We start from the raw sequence: 27,849 nt of genomic DNA, 5'->3' as shown, positions 1-27,849 counted from the left end.
TAAAATTGTTAGGTATAGAACTCAAGGGTCTGCAGTGTCAGTCAGGAGGCACAGACCCAAGGTTTCACCCAGGCCTTTCTGGACAGAAACAGCAAAGATTAAGCAAGATCATTAATACCTTAGCTGGGAGAGGGAGATTGATTTGGGAGAGAGGGGCACGAGATGGTGATAATGCTGCTCCTTGGGGGCTCTGAGATCTGTTTGGCAACATTCATCTCTAGAAAGAGAGTTACTTTCCATTTTTACCTACTTCCAAAAGCTATTAAAATAGGAATTTAGATGAAATAATTTTTACTTTTATCCAAACTTGATAAAATACCTAGCTTGTAGCATTAAAAGGAATGATGGAGACAGAGAGAAGTGACTATTCAGAGATGAGAAGAACAATAGGGCCACTCTTGCATTACAGAACCTCCTGCTCCACTGCAGCAAAGAGCATCCTCAGAGTTTGCCAAGAGCTTTGCAGAGTTTCCATCGAGCCAGTGATCTTCAGGGCACTGTGTTTCTCCAATGCTTAGTAAAATTGGTTGAGATGGGGCCATGGATACTTTAGAATTAGTAAATAATTTGCTAAAGGTCTAGAGGAATGCACAATTATAATGTTATGCTTTACACTTTTGTATAACTTTTTGAATGAGAGAAAAGGCTATAAAATAATAGGTAATATTTCAGAAATTGCCCATAATATTCAGGCAATTTTATATATGTGTTTTATTCCATAATTAAGCATATATAATCGAGCTGGGTGGTGGTAGGGCATGCCTTTACTCCCAGCATTCTGGAAGGCAGAGTCAGGTGGATCTCTATGAGTTTGAAGTCAGCCTGGTCTACAAGGTGAGTTCTAGGCAATCAAGACTACACAGAGAAACCCTGTCTGGAAAAAAAAAATAAAGGTATAAATGGGAGAGAGTGAGTGTGTAAATTGTTTGTAGGTGTAATCTTTCTCAGTGAAAGGAAGCAATAGGAGCTTCAGTAGAGTCAGAAGGTCTCTGTGGAATGGATTATGAAATTTTAACTTCTTTGTATAGTAAAAGGTAAGAGCCTGTATAGAGTTTCAAATACATGAGACAACATACTCTCTAGAAGAAGCTAGGAGACAGAACCTGTATTCTTGAAGGGGCACTGATTAGGTGTGATGAAAAAGGGTTTCACATAAAACATCAGTTCTGTAAAACAGGCAGAGCAGTCTCGTGGAGTAGACGGAGGTGCAAGAGCAGGGAGTTCAGCTGTGTTTGGGATCCTTTTGAACACATCACATACTCTGCTCATTGTGATTCCCCTAAAGGAACTCATGCTCGGATGTCCCTATGAACACAGCTTGAGAGACATTAAATACTACATTAGTAATGATTAATAGTGGTGGCAATTTAGTCTAAAATCTGTCATTCTTTTTTATTTAATCAAACTCCAAAGGAGATTCTTCACATGTTAGTGTTGTGGTTTTGGTGACTTTTCATTCTATTTATATTTTGATATTTTCTCAAAATGTTATATTATGTATCAGAATTAAATTGGACCTAAAAACATTATTTAATACCATTCTGAAAGTTTTAGTTAATACTGTAGACATGAGGCATATAAAAGGTGTAATTTTTGAAAAGTAGACTATAAACTCATTTGCAGACAAGATGATTATATATTAGAATATTCAGGAGAATTAGGAAATAAAAGTAAGTTGACAGGTTACACAGTTATAGATAAATGTCCATGGCTTTAGAAATGCCTGGATCATAAAAGATTATTAAATGTTAAGTCACACCATGCCCTTGAGTAGAAAGACAAACTAAGACAAAAGTGTCATGCGTGTTTATCCATTACACGTGGATCCCACAAAGACAGCTTCAGCTTTTTAAGAAAAGCTGTACTTTTAAGCTTTAATAAGTCCTTTAATAAGTCCTTTTAATAAGTCCTTTTTTAAGTACTTAATAAGTCCCAATTGAAATATGAATAGTTTTTTTATATGAAAAGTTCACCTAGGAAAATTGAAAATAATGGAGAAAATTCTGGAAAAGTGATCATGATTCTCATTTTGATTCTAACATATATGCTTAAATTGTAGATGTAGGCTTGGTTCTCATTGAAAGTTAATGAAATGAGAGAGGTGATGGGTAGATAAATAGTTGAGTCCTTGAACAGACCAAGAGAAAGAGGAAATCACTTGGGACTAAAGTTCTGTAATTAGCAACAATACCAAACATAAAAGGGACTATGAAGTGGAGATGGTGGAGGATGAGGAAGAGGGCTGGAGGAATTAAGACAGTTCAGTATGTTCCCGCTTCTCTGCCTTTCAGAATGGCAACATTTTAATATCAATATTGTCAAGTACATAGGTGAATGGATACATGTATACACTATGAATATATAGATTGATGTGAACACTCAGAACAACTTTTAAATGTGTGTAATTTACTCTCAAGATATATTTGCCAGTTTGCCAGAATGAACATGCATACATAATACATACACACAATGATATTGCAGTATTATTTGTAATAAGAAAATAGCAGGAAATACATCCATAAACAACTCTTTTATTGTTATTGTGTCATGTGTGTGAAATGGAATAAGGTGGGTCCATTTGTATAGATGAAGACCTACAGAGTATGTCATTGAATATAAAAGCAAGATGCTAAACAACAAACATAGTCTCATTCTTTTAGTGCATACCCAAGAACAGTTCATTTATCTGGAAGAGTTGAAAAAAAGTGTTAATAGTGCTTTTCTCTGATATATGTGTGTGTTTGGGGGGAGGGGTTACCTCGTTTCCACATTTCTTCTGCGTTTGACTTTTCTAATTTTTTAACTGCGTATTTTTGCTTATATATGTCAACAGGGTTATCTGGATGATAGAAATTTGTTAAAATGTTTGATTATGATATGGACTCTTTTGAATTAATTTTTAAAATTTATTTTACATACCAGCCAGTTTCCTTTCCTCTTCTCCTCCCATCTTCTTCTTAACCTTCCCTCCCATCCACTCCTCAGAAAGGATGAGGCCACCCATGGGAGTCAACAATGCATGGCACATGATAGGGACTCTTCAGTGGTCTTTTCACTTATGGAGACTGGGCTCTTGCTGAATGCATCATGGGTACTTAAAGCCATTGAGCAAGTTGAGGATCAGGGAATAGGAAATCACTAAGAAATACTGTAAAAGAAGGAGTCATTTAAGCTGACCCGAAATGATGGAATGTGTGCTTAGGGACAGGTAATCAGCTACCTTTATCCTCATGGAGGGTGAAGAGGGTTCTTGCTCACTTAGTGGTTTTGGATTTTGTTTGTTTTGGTAAAACTGGATTTTATAAAGCTATATAAGATGGGCACAGGAGAAGTCTAGAAAATGGACTAAGTATTTGTCAAATAGAATATTTGAGCTTTTTGGTACACCCCTTTGGATGTCAGTGTGGCGATTTCTCTGAAAATTAGGAAACAACCTTTTTCAAGACCCAGTAATATCACTTTTAGGTATATATATCCAAAGGATGCTCAATCGTGCCACAAGGGCATGTGCTCAATTATGTTCATAACAGCTTTGTTTGTCATAGCCAGAACCTGGAAACAACCTAAATGCCCCTCAACAGAAGAATGGATAAAGAAAATGTGGTACATTTACACAATGGAGCACTACACAGCAGAAAAAAATAATGACATCTTGAATTTTGCAGGAAAATGGATGGAGCTAGAAAACATTATTTTAAGTGAGGTAACCCAGACACAGAAAGACAATTATCACATGTACTCACTCATAGGTGGTTTTTAAACATAAAGCAAAGAAAACCAGCCTACAAACCACAATCCCAGAGAACTTAGACAATAATGCAGATACTAAGAGAGACTTACATAGATCTAATCTACATGGGAAGTAGGAAGTAGAAAAAAGATAAGATCTCCTGAGTAAATTGGGAGCATGGGGACCTTGGAGGAGGGTTGAAATGGGGAGGGGAGAGGTAGGGAGGGGAGCAGAGAAAATTGTAGAGCTAAATAAAAATCAATAATTAAAAAAGGAATATTTCAGCTTTTATACAGATAGTTTTTATTTCCATTTTTATAAGTATATATGCAGACATGCAAACATCCTCAAGTCATTTTTATAGCCTAGTTTAAAGGCTAAAAATAAATAGCCAGCCTTATACAGTATGTTACTGTACAATATGTATGATACAGTATGTTAATCAGCAACTGCTCTTGTTTTATAATCTTGAAACTTATTTAAAGATTATATTGTTCATCTGAATGTTAGAATATTTGACTCAAGACAGTGAAATTCTGATCTAACATTAATACTGAGTTTATACAACAAGTTGAAGAAGATCATTTTGAAGAAGATCATTTATTTTAAAGGGTATAATTGATTACAGACAAAATTCAGGTTGATATCCTATGTTAAATTAAAAAACTTAACCTCTCTCATCTAAAGATTTTTTATCATTAAGCTAATGTGCAATTTTTTTTTTTAAGATTCTTGGTTCAGTTTAGGCTGCTTAAAACATTGTTCTTTGAAAACTAGTTTAGAAAGCCCCAGCTGGAAAGCAAATCTCTGACTACTTCAAAGATAATTGAAATTAAGTTATCTTTTGTTTCCATTTCCTTAATAATGTGTGTGGCCGCATCACTGCTGCTGCTGCCTTCAGTGAGGGCCTCTTGTCTCCCTTTCCTAGAATTCTGTATTAGCTCCTGGCTGGAGTACCTGTGTTACTCTTTCTTTCACACGCCTACTGTGCCACTGCAGTTTGAATCCTTTCCACGGCCCTCATTCCTTTCTGGGTAAATCCAAGTGAAGCTCTGTGTAACCCATTCTCACCACTAGACTCTTCACCTACTTTGCCCTCACCTCTAAATGGCACTTGTCTGACAGGAATATACCTGCTCTCTGGAGTAAGGTCCTCATAGGCCTTCAATAACACTGTGGGCTTATCTTTGTCAGTGTTGTTAAAATATCCTACTTACTGATTCCACCAGAACTGAGTGGAAGCCCTTTTCTATTGTTATAACCAGTATCTGCCATATAGAAAATGTTGTCCATGAAAATTTTTATTATTCAACAATTAACAGTGTATATATCCTTGTACAGTATGAAAATGAGTTGTCAATTTAAGTTGAGAATTTGAGCAGTTTTTAAATTCATTAAAGTCTAATGTATGTGTGATCTGTTTCTATTTGAACACTTTGGTAAATATTGATTTATCTACTATGCGAAGGTATTGCTTGAAACTGTGATACTGCTCTTTATTAGACCACATTCTGTGTTTGTGAAAAGTGACACTGTTCTTCACTCTTGATGATCTTGGCTTTCTGTTTTATATAGCTCATTCAACTGATTCTGAATCATCTTTCACTACCAGACCTGTGTAGATTAGCACAGACTTGCAGACTTCTACACCAGCATTGCTGCGATCCTCTGCAGTACATCCACCTCAATCTGCAGCCATACTGGGCAAAGCTAGACGATACTTCACTGGAGTTCCTACAGGCTCGCTGTGCTCTCGTCCAGTGGCTTAATCTGTCTTGGACTGGCAACAGGGGTTTCATCTCCGTGTTAGGATTCAGCAGGTACTTACAAAACCTTGTTGAAGCATTTTATTAAGAGACTAGTCTTGTGTAAAAGTGCTCTCACAGTACAGTTTTTAAGCTGTATTTGTATATTTTAAGAATAAAAAGAATTAGAGTTCAGGGTTAGAATATTGGTATTTATAAAAATGAATGAGTGTTAACTATCCTCTTCAGCTCAACTTCATAATGATGTAAGGGCCAACTGTATCCTTTACTTCTTGTTTAGATCTCAAATGACTTTCAACCGAACTGCTTTTCTTCTTTCTCGTATTTTCAGCACAGATGATTAACACATTTAAAAAACTATTTCCAAATCAAAATCTACCTCTCTAATGTGATTTGTCAGAAATGGAAAACAATTTATTACAGAACATTTTTAATTAAATCTTAATTACATGTGCAATACATCACCCAAATTTAGAAGCTCATTTAAGCTAATTATGTTGAAAATGAAATTGCGTGCTAAATAGAGGACGGCGCTTGCAGACCTGCCCAGGTGTTTCTGCTCCTTTCTATTTAAGCATTTAGTTTCCTTACTATTAAATGTCACCTGTTAAACATTTGAAAGCTTGCGGAAGTGCATATTCATTTAGTAATGCCATAGTAATTTTCCCTAGGATACAAACAGGTGCCTTTTTCTTAACCTTGATGGTTATTCTTGTATTGCCATATGATCCCATCATTTTCATAAAGTCAAACATGGAGTAGGAACTTTCAGACACTCTCTGTTATTTTAAATTCATAAGTACTCTTTTGTCCTGTTACTGGGACTGAGCCTAAGGCCTCACACAGCAGACAACCGCTCTTGCACTCACCTGTACGTCCCTAGCTCTTCATGTTCCTGTGATTTCACTTTCTGTTTTGAGACAAGGTCTTGCTAAGTTACTCAGATGGTTTTGAACTGCTGTGTAGTCCAAGGAAATGTCTAACTTGGAATCTTCCTACTTCAGCGCCCTAAGCAGCTGGGATTGTGGGACTGTGCTGTAGGGACAGCCAGAGAGCATCTCCATGAATAGGAAGGTAAAGTTAGAATAATAGGTTTTGTGGTTTTAGCTGAGAGAATGAAGTTAAGTTTCTCTAACCTGTCTTGGATAAGAGGAATGCTGCTCTCTGTAACTCATTCTAAGGGGAAGAGACACACGGGCAGGAGAAACCAGATAGACTTTGTTTCTGAGGCCGCTTCTGAGACCTTTCACTGCCCTTGCAAAGGACTTTGCAGGCCAAGTTTCTGTATTGGGGTCCTTGAATTACAGCAGGATCTTAGTCTAATGCTAGTTCTCTCTGCCTCAAACATTCCATCTGCAAGTTTCCTCACTGCTAATAAGACTGATCAAAGCTGGAGCTAATTACGGCTGTTTGAGCATATACTGTTCATCATAAACTTAAGACAAACAATGTGAGCTGGAACAAGCAGTGTCAGTAAAGATTGGTTTGCATTATAAAGGCCCAGATCGTGCCTCAATGATTCCACTGGAGAAATTAATTTTCTGTTTTTAAAATTAGGAATTTAGGACTGAAAAAATGGCTTAGTGGATAAGGGCTCTTGCTGCCTAAGCTGAAAACTTGAGCTGGATCTCTGGGATCCACAAGATGGAATGGGAAAATGGAATCTCCAATTGTCCTCCGACTGTCACAAGCTCCAAGGTGTGCATGCACACTCACATATTGATACCTATGATGAATAAGTGTAATAAAACCAATTTTCAGTAGAGCCTTGCTTCACCTATGTGTCAAGTCATGGTAGCAGGTATTGTTGACCATGTAAAGAGATATTTGTGACATCTAGTATAGCCGTTTCTTCTACAAATAAAAAAAAAGATATGAAGATGAACATATAAGCATAGTCTTTGCATACTTTCAAATGACTGGGGCTGGGTGGTGATGGCACATACCTTTAATCCCAGAATTTGGGAGGCAGAGGCAAGCAGATCTCTGAGTTCAAGACCAGCCTGGTCTACAGAGTGAGTTCCAGAATAGTCAGGGTTACACAGAGAAACCCTGTCTTGAAAAACAAAACAAAACAAAATGAGAAGATGGCAGCTAGTGACTGAAGACGTTAAGGAAAAGAGTCGTGGTGAGAAACTGAGGTATGACTTTGGCACAGTGATGTGTGTGATGATGACAACAGCCAGTGCACTGTAGAAGTTATATTAAACAAGTTTCCAGAAACTGTGGTTTGAATAAGCAAGAGTAGAAGCCTCACCTGTGAGGAGAAATCTCAACAGTGCTGTTTATTTAGACTGGCAGTTGATAGGGTCTTGTTTGCCATTAGAGCTTCAGTCTGCTTTCTCATCAGCAGTTCTGTTTCTGGTTTTCAGTTCACCTGGCTTTGTAGTGGTGGGGCTGTCTCCAGGGTCACACAATGTGTATATCCATTTAAGTTACCCTATCTTACTGCAGTTTGTCATTCAGTCAAACCATACATTTGCTAGCATTCCTTTGAGCACAGCCACTGTTCACATTTAGAAATGTATTTAAATACAAAGAGAGAAAGGTAGGGGTAGGGGCATGCTGCAACTTTGTCTACTGATTGCTTTTGGCTCTTCGACTTGACTGAATTGACAGTCATTATGACTTGGAGGCAGCCTTCTCAGAATAAACAATAAATATGCATAGCTTGATTATTAATGAATCATCTATGAATAAGTGGTGCTCTATTTATATGCATTACTGTGAAGATTTATTTATATAGTACTTCAAAGAAAGAAACCACATTTTACAGCAGCAGAGACCATTGCTGCTGTTCTGGATGAGGATTTGGGGAGAAGTTTGCTGTTGTTTGTGGTCTGAAAGCCTTATTTATGAAAGTTAGAACTGGGTAGATTTTAAAGAACTTTTTAGGATCTCTTATCATCAGAAGAACAGAAAAATCAGTTAAATTGGAATAAAGAAAAATTTTAATCAGTTATTAAAACCTACTTCCAGCCTTGGATTTACAAGTACTGCCCATGCATGTCATTACTTGAGAAAATCAATTCTATTTAATTCCACTTTGCTCTGCATCCCCATCTCTGAGGTCTTGTGTATTCACTTGCCTCTCTGCCTGTTTGTGCTTTAAAGCTTAATCATTGTATTCTGCTTAAAAGCCTAGGGTCCACTTTACCAGTGCTAGGTTTTTTTTTTTTTCAGTAGGTGCCGAGTCTCTCTGATACCCCTTCCTCTATGTAGAGTTTTATCCCTGGCTTCTAGATCTGTTCTAAGTAATTCATACTCATTTCATCAGCAAACATGTTTGGATGCTTTTTAGATCCAAGCACTTTATTGGTTATTGTCTTATTTGCTTTCATGTTGCTAAAATACCGTTTGGAGGAAGGGAGTTAATTTTTTTTTTTTGGAAGTTCTAGAGGCCCGTGACCATCTTGATGAGGAAGAGATAGAGTGAGTGAAGCATGGTAGCAGGAAGAGAAGACTGGCTGTGCGTCTATACCAAGGAAGCAGAAAGAATAGCAGTCAGGTCTATAGAGCCACATTCCCCTGCTTCTCCATACCAAGGCCAGTGGCCCACTACCTCCAGTGAAGCTTCCTGGCTTCTATTAAGCGCAGTTTTGAAACTTCCTTCTCTCTTATCTCTATATTCTGACTAATTTTATAACCATTTGGCACAAATGGCTCCATAAAATCATGCTGAGGGCAAGCCTGTAGGGCACTTTTTAAATTAGTGATTGATGGGAAAGGCCCAATATAATTGGTGATCCCATTCCCAAGTAGGTTGTCCTGGTTCTGTAAGAAAGCAGGCTAAACAAGCCATGAGGATCAAGTAAGCAACACCTCCTATGAGCTCTACATCAGCTCCTGCTTCTAGGATCCTGTCCTGGCTTCCTTCAGTGATGGACTGTGATTTCAAAGTGTAGGCCTTTCCTCCTCAACTTGTTTTGATCTTGGTGGTTCATCACAGCACTGTTAGGCCTAACTAGGAGAGCTACCATTGAAGGGTAGTACCACACGGAATCACTAAGAGGTTTTGGGTTTAGTGGCTTTATTTTTGGAACATATTTATTAAATAATGTTCTGAGTTATTTGAAATTAAAAAAAAATCTTATGTATTCTGAATTGTAATGCTTGTAGGAAGCACAGGGAAGAATCCTGATGTGCAGTTCCCTTTCTTCTTTGTGTTCAGACCAGGACCCCAGCCCTGGGAATGGTACTATCCTCAATTAAAGTTGAGTCTTCCTGCCTCAGTCAACATAAGCTACATCATCCTCTACAGACCCACCCAAAGGCTAACGCAAGATCAGTAATCCCTCGCTCTCAGATTCCCAGAAGCTAATGTAATCTGGAGAATCTCTCATAGACATAGCCAGGGGCTTGTCTTCTAAGTGACTCTCGGTCTGTAAAGTAGGTAGTATTAGCCATCATCTACAGTAGTGCTAAGGACTGTATACCAAGGATCTGTTTCAGTTGCTGAACGACATGGAGAAGCTTATAGAACTCAGTATAAAATGATAATAAATAAGTGGATTGTGGTTAGAAAAAACAACGGGAAACATTATGCTGGAGTTGGATGTGATGTGCTGGAAGTCTGTCACCATTCAACACTGCCACCGTTGAAGTGGATACAGAATCTGACTATCACCATGTTTGGTACCACCTTGTGGACCCAGTGAGTAGTCCTGTCTTCCTTAAGAGTTGCAGAGTGTCCTGATGGCACCCTACTCTTGCCCCTGCTCCCCTCAGTTAAATTATACAGAATCCAGTGCGATCTTGGTAGAACACAGGTGTGACATCACTCCTCTGCTTATAGATTCTAGCAAATGGGAACCCTTCTCTCCAAAAATGAAAGCCAGAGCCTTTATGGTGGCATAAGAAGTGTATCCTGTCCTCTGATGTATTCCTTGCCCCTCCTTTTTGCCTTCTGCGTCAGTTTCTGCCCCAGCCAGTACACTTGCCCTTCCCTTTGGCTGGAATGTTCCTTCTCTAGATGCCTGCTTTGCTTACCTCCTTTTGCTTCAGGTCTACCTTGCCCACTTGCTGAGACTTCTCTGACCATGCTTCTATGGCCCTTTTGCTTTTATTTTCCCCTGACAGTTTTCACTCTTTTATATACTGTTTATTTTACTTAGTTCTTTGTTTCTAGTCTCCTCTCACTAAAATGTAAGTCAGCTTTCTGAAAGTGGGAGCTATGTTTTATCCATGATGTCTCCCTTCGTACACTGCATGTCATAGTGGAAGTTCAATAAATATTTACTGAGTGAATGAATGCGCTGGATGAAGATTAGCAGAGGAAATAGAGCTGTAGGAGACGGGGGTGGGGGTGGGGAGTCACAGGAGAAGCCTCAGAGTGTTAAGGAAGGAGAGAACAGAAATGTCACAGATAATCACACTAATAAGGTAGGCTGTTTGAATTTAGAGTTTAAAAGGTGAATTTAGGAAGAGCTGAATACAGATTGCTGAAGATTAGCAAGGAACAGGTATTTAAAGAAATCAGGAACAACCAAATTCTTTTGTTTAAAAGTGAGCTGCAGAGTGGCAAGATGGCTCAGCCCAGTAAAAGCCCTTGCTGCGCAAGCCTGCTGGCCTGAGATCCTTCCCCAGAACCAGCAAAGAGGCAGAAAGAGAGAACTGACTTCACAAAGTCACCTCTGACACCACACATGTGCACATAGATTTTTCAGAGATTAAAACTTTGCTAGTCAAGATTTAATTTACATTTTTAATGTTTATGGGATGCTTTGCGAACTGCTTTCATGTACTATTTAGTGTTCAAAACCATGAGGCACTGTAGTACTATTCGAGTCTGCCTTTGATACAGACAAAATGATGAGATGTGGGTGTGGTGGTTTGAATAAAAATGCTCCCCATAGGCCAATATATTTGAGTGGTTGGTCATCAGGAAGTGGCACTACATGACAGGGATTTTGAGATCTGGCCATGTTGGAGGAAGTGTGCTGGAGGGAGGTGGGCTTTGGGCTTCAGAAGCCCAAGGTAGGCCTGGTGACTTGCTCACTTCCTGCTGCCTGCCAGTCGGATGTAGTCTCAGTTACTCTCCAGCACCATGTCTCTCTGTGTCCCGCCAGCTTCCACAACAATGGTAATAGACTAAACCTCTGAACCTAGAAGCCAGGCCCAACTAAATGTTTTTCTATATGCGTTGCCACGGGCATGGTGTCTCTTTGCAGCAATAGAACCCAAATAAGACAGTGGGTGAATCCTCATCCCACCCCCAGGTAGTTGATAGGAAAAGAGTACATCAGGACAAAAGGAAAGCAGTCCATATTTGCTATCTAGCCCCATATCATTTATTAAAAGCTTGAATTATCTGATTTAGTTGGATTTTATTTTGAATGTGTGTTTGGGAGTTTCTTAAATCACGTAGAAAAAGCTGTGATGAAGTTAAGAGTGCTAACATGGTTTGTTGGCACTGGAGGGTAAGCACTGGCCGGCGATAGTGGGTGCGTTGTGTAAGGGCACAGCTTGCTCAGGTGATAAAGCTTCATAGAGTTCTAGCTTTCACGTTCACGTTGAGTCAGATTGTTTTCTATGACAGCTATGCACAAACAATTCAGCACCAATTTTCATGCACTCGAGATAGGTAATGCAATTTCTGATGAAACATTTTCTATTCTTTTATCTTTTCTTACTTCTATGTATTTGTAAGAATTTGGATGTTTTATTCATTCTGAAATTAAGCAGTCCAGTTTCTGAGTGGCAACAGCTAGGGGAACATAGTAGAGTTAAACCAACCTGTATAGTTTTGGAATGAAGAGGAAGCCAGTCTGACTGACTTCAAGGCCCTTTAATTAAATCTGTCATTTTGTATGCTTTATTCAAAATATATTACCCCTTTCTGAAAGGCCATTGTAAAGAGAGTGATATATTCCAAGAGCCTAGGTTTTTATATTTTTATTTTACAACTCCGATGTGAATTACAGGTATGTAGAACTATCTCCTCTGCCATCTTAATTTCCACTTAATAGTAGCAGACTTTGTACCATGTGAATCCATTATCTTCTCAGCTTGATTTATTTTAGTCATGGACATTTCAGCATACAGTAAGAAAGAACTTAAGTGAATCAAGTTATGTATTCTATTTAGTAGAATCTATTCTCCTAAGCATGTCTGTTAAGGGGTGATATAATTTCAAAATTCTTGCAAAATTGTTTTATAAATTTTATAAAATTTTTATCGAATATTGTTTTCACAGGTTTCTAAAGGTGTGTGGATCTGAATTATTACGCCTTGAGTTATCTTGCAGCCACTTTCTTAATGAAACTTGCTTGGAGGTTATTTCTGAAATGTGCCCAAATCTACAAGACTTAAATCTCTCATCCTGTGATAAACTGCCGCCTCAGGCTTTCGGTCACATTGCCAAGTTACGCAGCCTCAAGCGGCTCATTCTCTATCGTACAAAAGTAGAGGTAAGAATAACTCATTTGTGTTGTTCTTAATGAAGCATCCAGTTGAATATTTAGTTACCGTCAATTATTCCTGTGGTTTCTCACTTTTAAAGCAGAGGTTATGATGTCATCTGGATACTCTAGAATCATTAGAACTTAGTTAGTCACTGCAGACTTATAATATATTGTTATTTTATTTTATTTTTTTTAAATTTATTTATTTGTTTATAAAAATTTCCACTTCCTCCCCTCCTCCCCATACCCTCCCATTCCCCCCACTCCCTCTCCTCCCCCCCCCCCACTCCCTCTCCTCCTCCTTCTCCAGTCCTAAGAGCAGTCAGGGTTTCCTGCCCTGTGGGAAGTTCAAGTTCCTCCCCTCTCCCTCCAGGTCTAGGAAGGTGAGCATCCAAACAGACTAGGATCCCAAAAAGCCAATACATGCAGACAAAACAAGACCCAGTGCCATTGTCAATGGCTTCTCAGTTAGCCCCCATGTCAGCCACATTCAGAGACTCGGGTTTGATCACATGCTCGTTCAGTCCCAGTCCAGCTGGCCTTGGTGAGCTCTCATTCGATCAGTCCCCTTGTATCAGTGGGTGAATGCACCCCTCGAGGTCCTGAGTTCCTTTTCCATGTTCTCCCTCCTTCTGCTCCTCATTTGGACCTTGGGGGCTCAGTCCAGTGCTCTAATGTGGGTCTCTGTCTCTATCTCCATCTATCGTCAGATGAAGGTTCCCTCTGGTTCTGCCTTTCTTTCTCACGTTCTCCGTCCTTCTGCTTCTCATTTGGACCTAGGGAGTTAAGTCCAGTGTTCCAATATGTGTCTCTGTCTCCATCTCCATCCATCGCCAGATGAAGGTTCTATGGTGATAAGCAAAATATTCATCAGTATGGTTATGGGCCAAGGCCAGTTCAGGCACCCTCTTCTCTGCTGCCCAGGGAACAATCTGGGGACCTCTCCTTGGACCTGGGAACCCCTCTAGAATCAAGACTCTTGCAAACCCTAAAATGGCTCCCTTAGTTGAGATATATACTTCCCTGCCCCCATATTCATCCTCCCTCCCTCCCCCCAATCCCATTCCCCCAAGCTATCCCCAATCCTCCCCTTCTCCCTTCTCTCTAACCATCTCCCCTTACTTCTACCCCCCACTTACTGATAGTTGTAATTATTCTAGTCATTTTTCATTTACAACTTTTGGACTTTATTATCTTATAGTTACATAATCAGGAAATCAATACTTTTTCTAGTATTTGAAGTATTGCTTACTAGGTAGAATTTTGTAAATGTAGAATCATAGAGTTTTAACAGATTTGTCAGTGTTTTTCCTAATGCAATGGGAATCTCTAATTATTCTTTTATTAATCACATACCAAATATTTGACTGGACCTATCATTAGGTTCCAGGTGCTTGGAATTTATAGTGAATTAAACAGACAACATCTCATACAGCAGGTGGTTTTGATTTGATCATCCTTATTTTAATTAAGAATATTATAGGGAAATATAGTAAAATTTTAGGCCTCAGTTAACAGAGTCCCTACATTGACGGGTAATTTCTTTGTGGTTTGTTGTTCATGTTTGGGTCTGGGTATTGAGCCCAGAGCCTTGGATATGCAAAACACTCCCTCTACCACAGAGCTGTGCTCCCCACTGCCTCCATAAGTGTTAAAGTTAGTGCATAGCTAGGTTGGTTTCCTAGAATTTTGGAACCATATTGCATGGGTATGGATGCAGATGATCACTTCCTAATTGTATGTCTTGAGGTTATTATCTTCCTGTACTTCTCTTTTATAAATTAGAGAAATACATCATCTTGAAAGGCTGTAAGGATTGAATGTTTTAGTGCATGTAAGCATTTGCTACAGAGCTAGTTTCACAATAAGGTCTATAGTTATAGATGTTGGTTATGTATATGGTCTTCAGCGAGATCAGTTATGATCCTTCCATTCTTAATCAGGCTTGGGCTATCACAGTTTAGTAAAGTATTTAGGAAATTGTTTCTTTGATTTGAATAAATGTGAATAATCAGAATGCACTTTAAAAACCATGTGGTCTTATACCATTTTTAGTAACAGATCCGAGTGAACACTTGATTTCATAGCAGATGCGGAGTATAGCTTCCCCCTGTAATTTATAGACATTGAATGTGTGGATAGGAGCTCTGATCAAATGGAGTTGGGAGCAGATTGTTGAGCTGGAATGTAAGAGGTGATTTGGGATCATAGGAAGAAGACTATTCCAGTTATGATCCTGCCTCCCTCCTCCTCTCAGTCTTTCCCACTCATTTCCTCTCCCCGCAGGCCTCCAGAGATTTCAACCAAACATGGCATATCAAGTAATAGTAAGACTAGGCAAATACCCTCATAACAAGGCTGGACAAAGCAACCCAACAGGAGAGAAAGGATTCCAAAAGTAGGCAAACAAGTCACAGGAAGCCCCCATTCCCACTTTCACAACCATAACATATATGCAAAGGACATCTGTCTGAGCCATTCAGGCTCTGTCAATTCAGCCTCTGTGAACCCCTATGGGTCCTGGTTCATTGATTCTGTGGGCCAATTTCTTGTGATGTTTTGGTCCTTCTAATACCTCCATTTTCAATTCTTTGATTATTTGAATACAATATAATTCACTGTTAAAGATGTCTTTAAAAAGAAAATAAGGTAAAACCAAACTTGCAGGACATCTTACGTTACTGATGATTTGTAAAAATAAACTTTTGAAATGTTATATATTCATACGACCTAATTGTAAATAAATTATTAGTCAATGGCTTTCTTAAATTAACTTCAAAAGACTGATGGACTATGGTTATGTTTTATAAAGTGTGACTTAAGAGATTGAGATCTCCTATCATAAGATACACACACACACACACACACACACACACACACACACACAGAGAGAGAGAGAGAGAGAGAGAGAGAGAGAGAGAGAGAGAGAGAGAGATATGTCTGGATAGTACCAGTTCTAGTTTCCCTCACTTGCTTAAATATTGATGTAAACCCATTCACTGTATGTATAAAATTTAGATGGTACTTCATCTTACCTCTTACCTACTTTTTGGCGAGTCATCTGCTAAATTAACAATTTTTAATGTTTGTTTTATATATATAAAATGGGTTTACTTTTTCTTTTTTAAAGAGTTTTTTTGTTATTTATACAATATTCTGTCTACATGTTTGCCTGCATGCCGCAAGAGGGCATCAGATCTTATTAAAGATGGTTGTGAGCCACCATGTGGTTGCGGGGAATTGAACTTGGAATCTCTGGAAGAGCAGTCAATGATCTTAACCATCTCTCCAGCCCCAATGTTGGTTTTCATTTATCTGAAGTTCATGTACAATAAAATTTGAAGATGATGCTGTTTTAGTGATTTAAATGATAGATTCAAAACTGAGAACAACTTCCCGAGGCATGCTTATCTTTAATGCCTCTCGTATATTTAAGCTCTAGTTGTGCTTTGCTCAGTTTTATTACTTCCTCATTTGGGGATCTTCAACAGATTCCTCCATGGACACTAAGTATGCCTTGTGAAGAAGAGAAGGAGTTCTGTCAGCTGGCTTCTTTCCAGTTTGTCTGCCTGTTCCTTATTAAGTAATGCATCTGTCACTTCTTTCTTCTTCTCCTGCATCCTTTGAGTGACCTGATGGTTAATGGTATTGGTGAATGGCTAGTGGTGTTGGTGAATAGTTAATAGTGTTGGTGAATGGCTAATGGTGTTGGTGAATGGTTAATGGTTTTGGTGAATGGCTAATGGTGTTGGTGAATGGTTAATAGTGTTGGTGAATGGCTAATGGTGTTGTTGAATGGCTAATGGTATTGGTGAATGGAAATAAGCAGATAAAGATGGCAGTAGGGGACTGACCTCTCTTACCTCTCTACATAATCAGCAGCAGCATGTTCTAATGTCAGGATCTGGTTTTAAATGTACCTCATTGCCCTAAAGATATATATGAGGAAAAAAAGGATGAAACCGAGCTTCTTGGAGAAACTGTTTTCTTTTTAAAGGACCTTAAATTGCACAGTATCTTGTTTAATTGCTTATATAATATTTTCACTATGAAGCCAAGGCTGTCCTTGAACCCCTGGGTCTAGCTGTCTTTTTGTCTCCATCTCCTGAGTGACTGGGATTACAGGTATATTCCACTGTGCCACCTAAACCTTTACACTACAAATAAAAAATAAGAAAATATCAAAGTTACAGAGTATTGACTCTCTTGTGGAGTATTGATCCTACATATCAAATTATGATACAATAAAGTTATATTTTATACTTCTATATAATTCATATTAGTAAATATAGTATGCTTGTGTAATTTTGCAATACTTAAGCTGTGTGTATAACAAAGACTTAAAGGAATTTGAATACATGTTTTAGTTCTAAGGTTTGATAAATTTTGGAGTGTATCTCATTTGCTTTGCCAAACACTCTGTATTGATATTTATCTCTGACCATTCTAGCAAGAGTAGGCAGTGTTTCCATTTCATAGATGTTAAAATTTCAGAAGATATGGCTCAGAACAATAGTTACATTCAGATTTGAATCTAGGTCTGCTCTCCATGATTATATAGTTAAATTTGTAAAAATACATACGATCATAGAAAAATTGCTCCAAAAACCTGGTTGCTTCTGTTGAAAACAACAAAATCTCTTTACCACATGTTCCTGTTCTGATTTGTGCATCAGGAGTGTCTTGCAGATAAGTCCTGTGCATTTCCTAGAGCAGTCTGAGTTACTGTTAACAGTCTGAGCCTGTTTACACTTTTGAGACTGGAATGGCAGATAGCTCAGTGAGGATGCCATCCTGTCGCTTAGCAGCAGGCGAGAAAACGAAGAGTGTTTTTAAAAGTTGGAGTTTTAAATGGAACACCTGCATCCAGTTTTGATTGCCTCACTTCAAGAATGATAGAGCATAAATTGAAAGAATCTGAGGAAGTGAAAAAACTGATTATAGGTTTTGTGGGGGACTAGTATATGTCAGTAATCCACAAGTATAGTTCAGCAGCTGTTTACCGGCCTGCTAGGCTGTGTCAACAGTTTCTAGGGCCCCTTGCCTACATCTTCATGAACTAACATGCAACAAAAGTAGTTGATCTTTCCTTCTGTTGGTGAACAGTGTACCTACTACCTCTCTTCTTTTTCATGTGCCTCTTTAATCTGCAAAGTATAACTTCATACCAGCCTATTGGTGAAAGTTTTTTCACAAGAGGCATGAATTGTCTATTGAAAGCAGTATGTTTTTGTTTGGTATCATGAATTCACTTTCTGACATGCAGATACGATGGTATCTTTACTGCTTTTTTTACCTGATTTTAAAAAGCCTTTAATCCCAGCACTCGGAAGGCAGAGAGAGGTGGATCTCTGTGAGTTTGAGGCCAACCTGGTCTTCAAGAGCTGTAGGTTCCAGGACAGGCTCCAAAGAGAAACCCTGTCTCAAAAAACGAAACAACAACAACAAAACAAACAACAAAAACCCCACCAAATTGTGTCCTGGCAGGCACAGTGCGGGTAGCAAACAGACACAGTAAGTGACTAGCCTCTTGTCACCCATTCTTTGGGAAGACGAGGATGGAATGGGAGAGCTTAAATCCTGGTCGCACTTTCAGTTTACTCTATTGCTATGAGGAAACACTGACCAGAAGCAACTAGGGTAGGAAAGGGTTTGTTTGGCTTACTCATCCCATTCACAGGCCTTCATTGAGAGAAGGCAGGGCAGGAACTCAGAAGCAGGAACTGACACAGAAGCCATAGAACAAAGTTGTTTACTGCCACGGCTCACTCAGTTTGCTTTCTTTCTTTTTTTTTTCCGTTAGACTTGTTTATTCAAGTATCCAAAAACACTCTTTCCACTTCCTCCCCTCCTCCCAATACCCTCCCTCTCCCCCCACTCCCTCTCCTCCTCCCTCACCATTCCCAAGAGCAGTCAGGGTTTCCTGTCATGTGGGAAATCCAAGTTCCTCCCCCCTCCCTCCAGGTCCAGGAAGGTGAGCATTCAAATAGGCCAGGATCCCAAAAAGCCAGTCCATGCAGACGAAACAAGACCCAGTGCCATTGTCCATGGCTTCTCAGTCTTGATTTGAACCTTGGGAGCTAAGTCAGCCCCCATGTCAGCCACATTCAGAGAATCCGGTTTGATCATATGCTTGTTCAGTCCCAGTTCAGCTGGCCTTGGTGAGCTCTCATTCAATCAGTCCCCTTGTATCAGTAGGTGAATGCACCCTTCGCGGTCCTGACTTCCAGTGCTACAATGTGGGTCTCTGTCTCTATCTTCACCCATCGTCGGATGAAGGCCCCCTCTGATTTTGCTTTCCTTGCTCACGATCTCCCTCCCTCTGCTTCTCATTTGGACCTAGGGAGTTAAGTCCAGTGTTCCAATATGTGTCTCTGTCTCTATCTCCATCCATCGCCATATGAAGGTTCTGTGGTGACATGCAAAATATTCATCAGTATGGTTATGGGACAAGGCCAGTTCAGGCACCCTCTCCTCTGCTGCCCAGAGTACAATCTGGGAACCTCTCCTTGGGCCTGGGAACCCCTCCAGAATCAAGTCTCTTGCAAAACCTAAAATAGCTCCCTTAGTTGAGATATAAACTTCCCTGCTCCCATAACCATCCTTCCTCCCTCCCCCCTCCCATTCCCCAAGCCATCCCCAATCCTCCCCCTCTCCCCTCTCCCTAACCATCTTCCCTTACTTCCACCCCCCCACCCCCCATGCACCCAAGTTTGCCTGGCAATCTTGTCTAATTCCAATATCCAGGAGGATATTGAAGAAACTATATGATTTTCTTCAGGTTCACTTTCATATTTAGCTTCTCTAGGATCACAAATTATAGTCAGTTTGCTTTCTTATAACCCATGACCACACACACTAGGCTTGGCCCTCCCCCATCAGTCATGAAAATGTCCCAGATTCTTGTCCACAGGCTAGTCTTTTAGGGGCAATTCCTTAATAGAGGTTCCCTGTTCCCAGGTGACTCTTGTTCGTGTCAAGTTGACAAAAACTAAAGAATATATATTTAGTAGCCATCTTATAGTCCTTGGCATGTGTCTCCAGGCCAGAATATATCTGTATGCCAGCTACTCTCCTGATTGACCTGGTCGGCCTCTTGAAGGAGACACTGAGGCTTTTGGTGGCATTAGTTTTGTGTTTCTTAAGTGAGTAGGTTATTGTGGTCAGGGTCACAGGGCCTAATTAGTCACTACAGTGAAAAATGAGGATATCCGTAGGTTACAGCCACATTGACAACCAGAAGGTAGGTATGAGAAATTTCCAAAAATTTGTCCAGGAAAGGACACTACTGATTAGCTCATTGTGGTGGTTAATTGTGAACTTGACAGAATCTAGATTCACCTGGAAGATAATATTCTGGAGGCAGCTGTGGAGGATTATTTTGGGACATTAATTGAGGTGGGAAGAGCCACCCACTGCAGTGGTGCTTTTGCCTGACCGGGATCCTGAACTGTAAGTAAGTGGAGAAGAACTGAGCAGAGCGTCATTCACCCTCTGCTTCCTGAGTGTGGACCAGCTGTTTCTCCTTCTTGCCGCCTTGACTTACCTGCTGTCTTAGGGCTTCCGTTCTGTCCTGTTCACAGTGACTGAGAGAAGGAGTTTATTTCAATTTACACTTTCAGGTAACAGTCCATCACTGAGGGAAATCAGGACCTAAACTCAAGCAGGGCCGGAATCTGGAGACAAGAACTGCAGCAGAAAGCATGGAGGAACTCTGCTTACTTCCTTGTTCCTTATGGCCGCTAAGCCTGCTTTCTTAGACAGCTCAGGACCACTTGCTCAGAGGTGTCACCACCCACAGCGATCTGGGCCCTCCCACATAAACCATTAATCAAGAAAATGCTCCACAAGCCTTGTCCACAGGCCAGTCTAGTGGGGGCATTTTCTCAACTGTGATTCCTTCTTCTCAAATGACTCTGACTTGTGTCAATTAACAAAAAATTAACCAGGGCCCCAGCCTGGCAGATTCTGTATTTGAACTAAGAGTGAGAAAAAAAAAAACAACATTCTCCATTAAGTTACTTTTATCATAGTAACAGAAAAAGAAATTAAAGTACCCATTCTGTCATTGGTATGATTTTTAGGGTAAATAAATGATAAGATTTGTGTGATGAGGATGGAAGGACATTGAGAGTTATGTGAATTAAAGTTCTTAAGACAACATAAAAGAGGTTGGCGTCTTTATTGGTGCGTATTGGTTGTATAAAAAATGGATTATGACATTTTCATGCATGCATGTTTTGTACTCTGATAAACACCATTGTTCCATTAACCTCTCTTGTCCCTGTCCCCACCGGTCCCCTTTCTCATAGTTCATCTTCTACCTCTACTTTAATGTGTATTTTTTAAAACCTAGATTATGGATATGAGAGAACAGGTCTTTCTGAGTCTTTCTAATTTATAACCATAATTTCTAGTTCTGTCCATTTACGTCCAAATTTTACTCTTCTTTATGGTTGAATACTGTATTATAAATATGTACCATATTTCCTTTTTCCCTTCAGCTTGTGGTGATTATCCTGGCAGATTTCATAACCTGGCCCTTGTGGTATATTGTCTGTCACTCAGCACCCATTAATTGCCTTTACCTGAGCTATTCATGTACGTGTGAGGCCTTATGAGACTTTTCTCCAACCTGGATGGCATGTCAGTGATTGGTGTCATTATATAGGTCTTATTTAGTTGACCATATTGGTGAGATTTCATGACTGAAGCTTTCTTACCAAATATCGAAGATACTATGTCACAGCAGACAGGTGGGCCTCTAGCACTTCGATCTTTCTGTCCCCTCTTCCATGCTATTCGCTGAGCCTCCAGTGAAGGAGTTGTGTTGTAGATGAATCAGCTGGAGTGGGGTACCAACAGTCAGTCGTCTGCATTTTAACAGTTGTTGATTTCTGTCATAGTCCCCATCTGCTGCAAAATGAGGGAGGAGAGCTCCTTTTTATTTATGAGTGTAAGTATTTTAAATGCAGTTAGAAAGTATACTGGTTTAAGAAGGTGACAGTGCTAGGTTCTTCTGTGATCTCAGCAGTCACAGGTAGTTGGCTAGGTTTCCAGTGCTCTTTTGTGACGTCTTAACAAAGAGGACAGAAGCACTTTCGGAAGATAAAGTCTTCAGCCTATCTTAGCTGGGCCTCATTTCGATGGATAGTGTCACACAGCATGTGTTTCAGATTCCTCTTGTAAGGTTCTGTGACAGCCTAACCCTCATCGTTTGATAAAAACGTGATGTACATTTTCAGTAGGGATATTAGCAAACTCATTCGGCAGCTGACCATATCGTTTTTACGGCAATTTTCCGATTTCTTCCATGTAAGTTGTAAATAAATTGATCAGTTTACTCATCTATAAGGAAAGATAAATTCACGTGTTTATGGCGAGTATATGGTATTACTATACCATGGTAGGATAAGTCCTGATGGGAGAGGGTTGAGCAAGACACAGGTGTAAATGTGTAGTCCTAGATTGTGCTTCTTTATACATACAGGTTGTATATGTATGTATACATACGTATTGGAATGTGGCAAGCATCTGAACTTGGTACTGAAATTGGAACCTAAAGCTAAAATTCTGAGTCTCTGATTTAGAGAGACTAAAGTTACAGTACCTATAGTTAGGTTTAGAGAACATTCCTTTCCCCATCAAAGGTCTGAGTAAGATTTGTTTATATCATTTATGATTCTTGACCCTTTTAAGGAGAAGTCTAACTTTTCCACCACAGTATTGATTGATCTTAAAATTCAATTTGTAAAACATAATATTTTCAAGTTGTGATTATGTTACATATTTGAAGTCTATAAAGAGAATAATTTATAGTAGATAACTTATGGGAAATCTATTAAATAAATTTAAATAATCTAGAATAATGATTACTTCTGTGTATAGATGGTTTGAAGTACTCAAAATAGTTCTTAAGAGACTTCAAGTTTTTCCTTCTTCAGACTTACTGGTTTGGCACTCAAAGATAAAAAATGTTCATAGAAATTCACATGTATGCATGTATTTTAAGCTAAGTGACTGTGTTCTTAGGATTTCGTCAAAAATATCTACATGTACATTTATGAATTTTTATTTGCTGAATATACTTTAATAAAATTCAAATTTATTACTTGGAGATATTGCCTAGAAGTGTTTGGAAGATATTATTATCAGTGAAATGATTTTTTCCCGATTATGAGTGTCATTAGTCCATATTTTAAGTTCTGTCGGTAATATATAAAATTGTGTTAAATGCCCCTTTTCAATATGCTTTCTAGGAATCATGTTTTAGAGTAGAGAATATTACTTTGGAATCCTGTCTTGCAATATTGGGTGTATAATTGGACGTTTCATTTGTTATTACAAATAAGTAACAATTAATTTTTAACACCAAGCTAAATGGGGGGGGGGGGGGTGCCAACTAGTTACAACAGTTATAAGCCTGTACTACCGTATGTAAGAAACCAAGTCTACCAAACGCATAGATTGTGAGATGTGCGTGATAGCCTTAGGGAACTCTACTAATCCATAAACCTGGACTTTCTAGTTACCTAAGTATAAATTTCATAATTTCAAGTGTTTTTTGCTTAGCACTTTAGAAATGTAGAAGGTGAGAAGTGACTATGTGTATAGGTGGCACTTCCTTAAAAACTACCAGTGAAGATTTGAGTTTGTGCCTTCTTTTACCTATTAATAAATTCTCTTGTAACAGAAAGGTGTTAGTAATAATCCTCTGTAACCACAGGAGACTTCATATCGACTTAAACCAAAATGTAATGTCTATTCACTGTTCTTTGAGCTGTCGACATTCTTCTTGAAGTTGTGTGTTTTCTACATCTGACTACTTGGGGGCCTCACTGAGAACATTGCTGGTAAAACTGCTAAAGAAACAAAAGGGGGTAGCTGTGAGCAGAGGCTAGAGAGGAGCCTTCATCCTGTTGTGAGAGCTGGAATGTGGGATTTTGGTTTGATTTCTCCAGTCTGGCCATTCCACCCTATGAGCAGACATTCGGGGATTTTGTCTGATGCTTTTTGCTTTTCTCTCTAGTCACAACCTTTTATAGTACATTGCCCTTGACTCCTTTACTTTGTATCTTACCAACAGTCATGTGATCTACATGAATATTTGATTACATATTTGCTCTTATAATATGGTACTAGGTTATGAAACTGTATTGATAGACTTGTTGATTTATTACCACTACTGGTTCATTAGATTCTGAAGCTGCTGAATAGGTTAGGTAGATTTTAGGTAGAGTGTAGAAGAATCCTGTCTTTTCTGAACTTGTATTCTACTAGATAGCATTACTTTCTTGGAGTCTGGCTTGATCATTATGCAGAAAACATGATTCCAATCACTTCTTAGCATGTTCCTTCTCAAAGCAATTTGACTCAGACATGAAAATTATAAACTCATTTAAAAGTGAATATGCTGCCTTGCATTCTTAAAGCTACTATTTAAATTATTTAAAATTATATGTGCTTCTATTGAGTTAATTTTGCAGAAGTTACCAGTAGAATTTGTGGACTTAGAATCCTAAAGGGTACTTAGATCCTTAAAAAGAGTTTTGTAAAACTTTTTACTTTTGACTATTGAGTATCTTTTCTGTTTGTTTTTGTTTTGTTTTGTTGTGTAGGGGTTTCTGTTTGTTTCTTTGTTTTCTGAGACAAGGTTTTACTGTATAGCCCTGGTTGTCTTAGATCTCACTCTGTACACTAGGTTGGCCTCAGACTCACAGAGGTCCACCTACCTTTGCTTCCCAAGTTCTGGGGTTAAAGGCATGCCACCACCACCTGGCAAGTGTCTCTTTTTAATAGTATGCTTTATGCAGTTTTGATTCACCTGTTGGTATGCTGTAGATGTATAGAAATGTTATGGATATTTGCTACAGTAGAATTTTTTTGAGTGGGTAAATACTTTAGATCCTGTAGGATCTAAATATTTAGATCATACACACTTAACTATATTGCTGAGGGAGAGAACAGCTGTAGTCAATGCTGAAACGATTCCTATAGAACTTCATTTACAAGAATGGGTAGCAAAGTGTATTTTGCCTGTGATTTGGAGTTTGCCAACTCTTATCGTAAACTGTTGAGATTCCCAAAATCGAGCCATCTTCTATATAAAGAGTCAGTTCTTCTCTTTGCTTTGATGTTAGTAGTAATTCCTTCCTTCTAGATATGAATGCCATAGACAAAGACTGTTCTGCACCTGTCCTGTGAGGAAAGAAGTTTACTAGATGCAGAGAGATTGCAGACCAATGCCACGGCTGCAGCCTCCTAACCTGGGACTGGTTCGTGACTCCTCAGCCTGGCTGGAGGGAACCTTGAAATTAGGATCTTTTATATTTGCTCACCTCACTCTTACATTCCAGCCTTTGGTTTATCTTTCTTTAGCTCCTTGTTAAGTCCTCACAGCATCTGTCTTTGTCATCCTCCTCATCCTTCTGCACTGCAGTCTTCCTTTGATCTCACATCTTTTCAGCAAAGATGAATGAGATCCTTAAACATGAGGCTTCTTTTGTTCTGTGATAGTTCCCCTTTTAAGTGAGGATAAAAATGATAGTTTTCTTTACTATTCATAACTTTTATAATTTCCAATTTAACATGAAGACTGATTAAATTTTTGTGCAATATTTGCCAAAATATTCAGATATAACTTCCTTTTCTATATTTTAAAGTTAGTGCACACACTCAGATCTAAATGGGGTGTCTCCATCAATTCCATCCCCTCAGAGCTCAGGAAACCTCTGGAAAAAAGAGGTTGAAAGAATGTAAAGGCCAGAGGGAATGGAGGACACCAAGAATGCAAGGCCTCTAAATCATGATGAGCAAAGCTCTTATGAACTCATAGAGACCGAAGCAGCATACACAGGGCCTGCACAGGTCTGTCCCAGGTCATGTGTGTGTGTGTGTGTGTGTGTGTGTGTGTGTGTGTGTGTGTGTGTGTACCGTGGCATTCAGTTTAATGTTTTTATGGGACTCCTGAGTGTGCAAATGAGTGGGTCTCAGTTTCTCGTGCCGTCTCTTGAATTCCTTTCCATCTGCGGATTGTCTTGTCCATCTTCGCTGTGGAGTTGTTTTTTTTTTTTCTTACTATAATTTGTTATTTTTTTTAAATGAATGAAAACCTAGCTACTAGGGTAAAGGTTAACAACTGAACTGTCATTTATACCTTCTGGGAAAGGGAAAATCAGATTTCGTCAATAGAATACAGTGGAGATAGCAATCACTCCAGGGCAGGCCTCATGTTCAGGAGTCATTGACCAACAAAAAGTGGATCCACAGAGCTATGTGTGTGCGTGCTTTTATTTAATTACAGTTTGGTGGTTTCTTGTTTTGTTGTCTTTTTTGTGTGTGGTTTTATTTTGGTTTTTTGTTGTTGTTTTGGGAGGATTATGATTTGGGCATTTTGTTTTTAGAGAGAGAACTTAAAGTTGAGTGAATATGGAGTGGGAGAAGATATAGAAGGGCTTGGGGATGAAAGGAATATGATAAGACTATATTTAAATTTCAAAATTGTTTTAAATACTAAGAATATAATTTAAAAGGAAAAGAAGTTTTTTTCAGAGAAAAGAATGCTTCTATATGTTTTCTAGACTTAGTTGAACTCTTAGTTCAAAAGTGAGTTGGGCAGGAAGAAGAGGTATTAAGAGTACTTTCCACTCTGGAGAGGGCCTGGGAGTTGATGGCTCACAACTCTGTAAAGCCAGTTCCAGGAGATCCAGTGCCCTCTTCTGGCCTCCACAAACACCAGGCACACATATAGTGAACATACATACATGCATGCAAGTAAACATTTGCACACATAAAATAAAAATAAATAATAAATTGTTTTTTTTAATGAGTTGGGAAGATGTGCTTTGGGGCCTATGCCTTAAAGTCTTTTCATGGAACATCAACCCTAAACAGGGTTGAAAGATTGGAAGACTGTGGTGAAACAGTGTCTTCTGGTCATGACTGAACCTTTGTATTCATGAACTCAGTTGATGTGGTTCCTGCACAAGAGTGGAACTAGTGCAAGAAGACAGCTAGTTCATCAGTATGAATGGGGAGGACTCAGTCTCATCAGCATGGACCGGGAGGACTCGCAGTCTCACCGCTGACTGAGGTGCTATTAGCAGTTGATAATTGCTCTGGGAGGGCCAGTTTTCTTTGAGTATTTGGCCCTGGTATGTTCCAATGGCTGACCCTGCACACATGTACATCATACAGGCAGCTGATTTGATGTAGTAGATTAAAAATTAGAGCTTAAAGTTGGGAGTGGGAATGAAGTGGGGGAGGTCTTGGAGAAGTCAGAAAGAGGAGCAGGTGTGGGTATAATCAAGATATATTGTGTACATATATAAAATTTTCATAGAATAAAAACATACTTTAAAAAAATTATAGTCTTTAAGGTAGATACCCAGTGATGGAAATGCTGCCTCTAAGGCATCGCCTAGACAAGTTCAAATGCTTTATCTCAAACTATTTTAAGAGAACATTACTGTCCCATCCTGAGGCTGGGTAGCAGGTCTGAGTGATGGTGGGTTTCCAGGCTACTCTGGGCCAGGCTATTGAATGAGAGAAAGGAAGAATCTAGCCCTATGCGTGCATACCAAAAAGGGTCTTGTATCTTGGTCATGTTTTATGGTCAGAACTGAGCTAAGTTTCTTTGTAGTTCTGCAGTATCCCCATGTCTCCTGCAGAGTTGACCTGCTTAGAAGTCATGGTCCTGGAAGGGAGCTGTCAAGACACCATTGGGCGTGAGGTTCCAAGAAGTAAATAAGAAGAGCTCTTGAAAACAAGCAAAGCTGGGTGTGGTGGTGCATAGTGCTAGCACTGGGGGCGGAGGCAGGCACACCTCCCTTTGAGGCCATGCAGGATTGCATAGCAAGTTCCGGAAGAGCCAGTGCTACGAAATGAGACCCTGTCTCAAACAAAACTAGAAATGAACAGAATATAAGTAGGCTAAACAAAAACATGTACT

The 27,849-nt window shown here is 39.2% G+C and overlaps 1 protein-coding gene across 4 annotated transcripts in view; it reads left to right on the top strand.

The window, feature by feature from the left end:
* The window catches only part of Fbxl4 (F-box and leucine rich repeat protein 4), a 74,630-nt gene that overhangs the window by 27,291 nt on the left and 19,490 nt on the right, over positions 1-27,849 (top strand). For all 4 annotated transcript variants that reach the window (XM_087897218.1, XM_087897215.1, XM_087897216.1 and 1 more), the window contains exons 5-6: positions 5,306-5,550; positions 12,692-12,905. In XM_087897218.1, the coding sequence (XP_087753344.1) occupies positions 5,306-5,550; positions 12,692-12,905 (459 nt within the window). The remainder of the gene's footprint in view (positions 1-5,305; positions 5,551-12,691; positions 12,906-27,849) is intronic.

Source organism: Myodes glareolus, chromosome 16, assembly GCF_982192425.1.
Source record: "Myodes glareolus chromosome 16, mMyoGla1.1, whole genome shotgun sequence".
Classification (NCBI taxonomy): domain Eukaryota; kingdom Metazoa; phylum Chordata; class Mammalia; order Rodentia; family Cricetidae; genus Myodes; species Myodes glareolus.
Note: the sequence above shows the minus strand (reverse complement) of the source record. Positions and strands in the feature narration are given on the sequence as shown.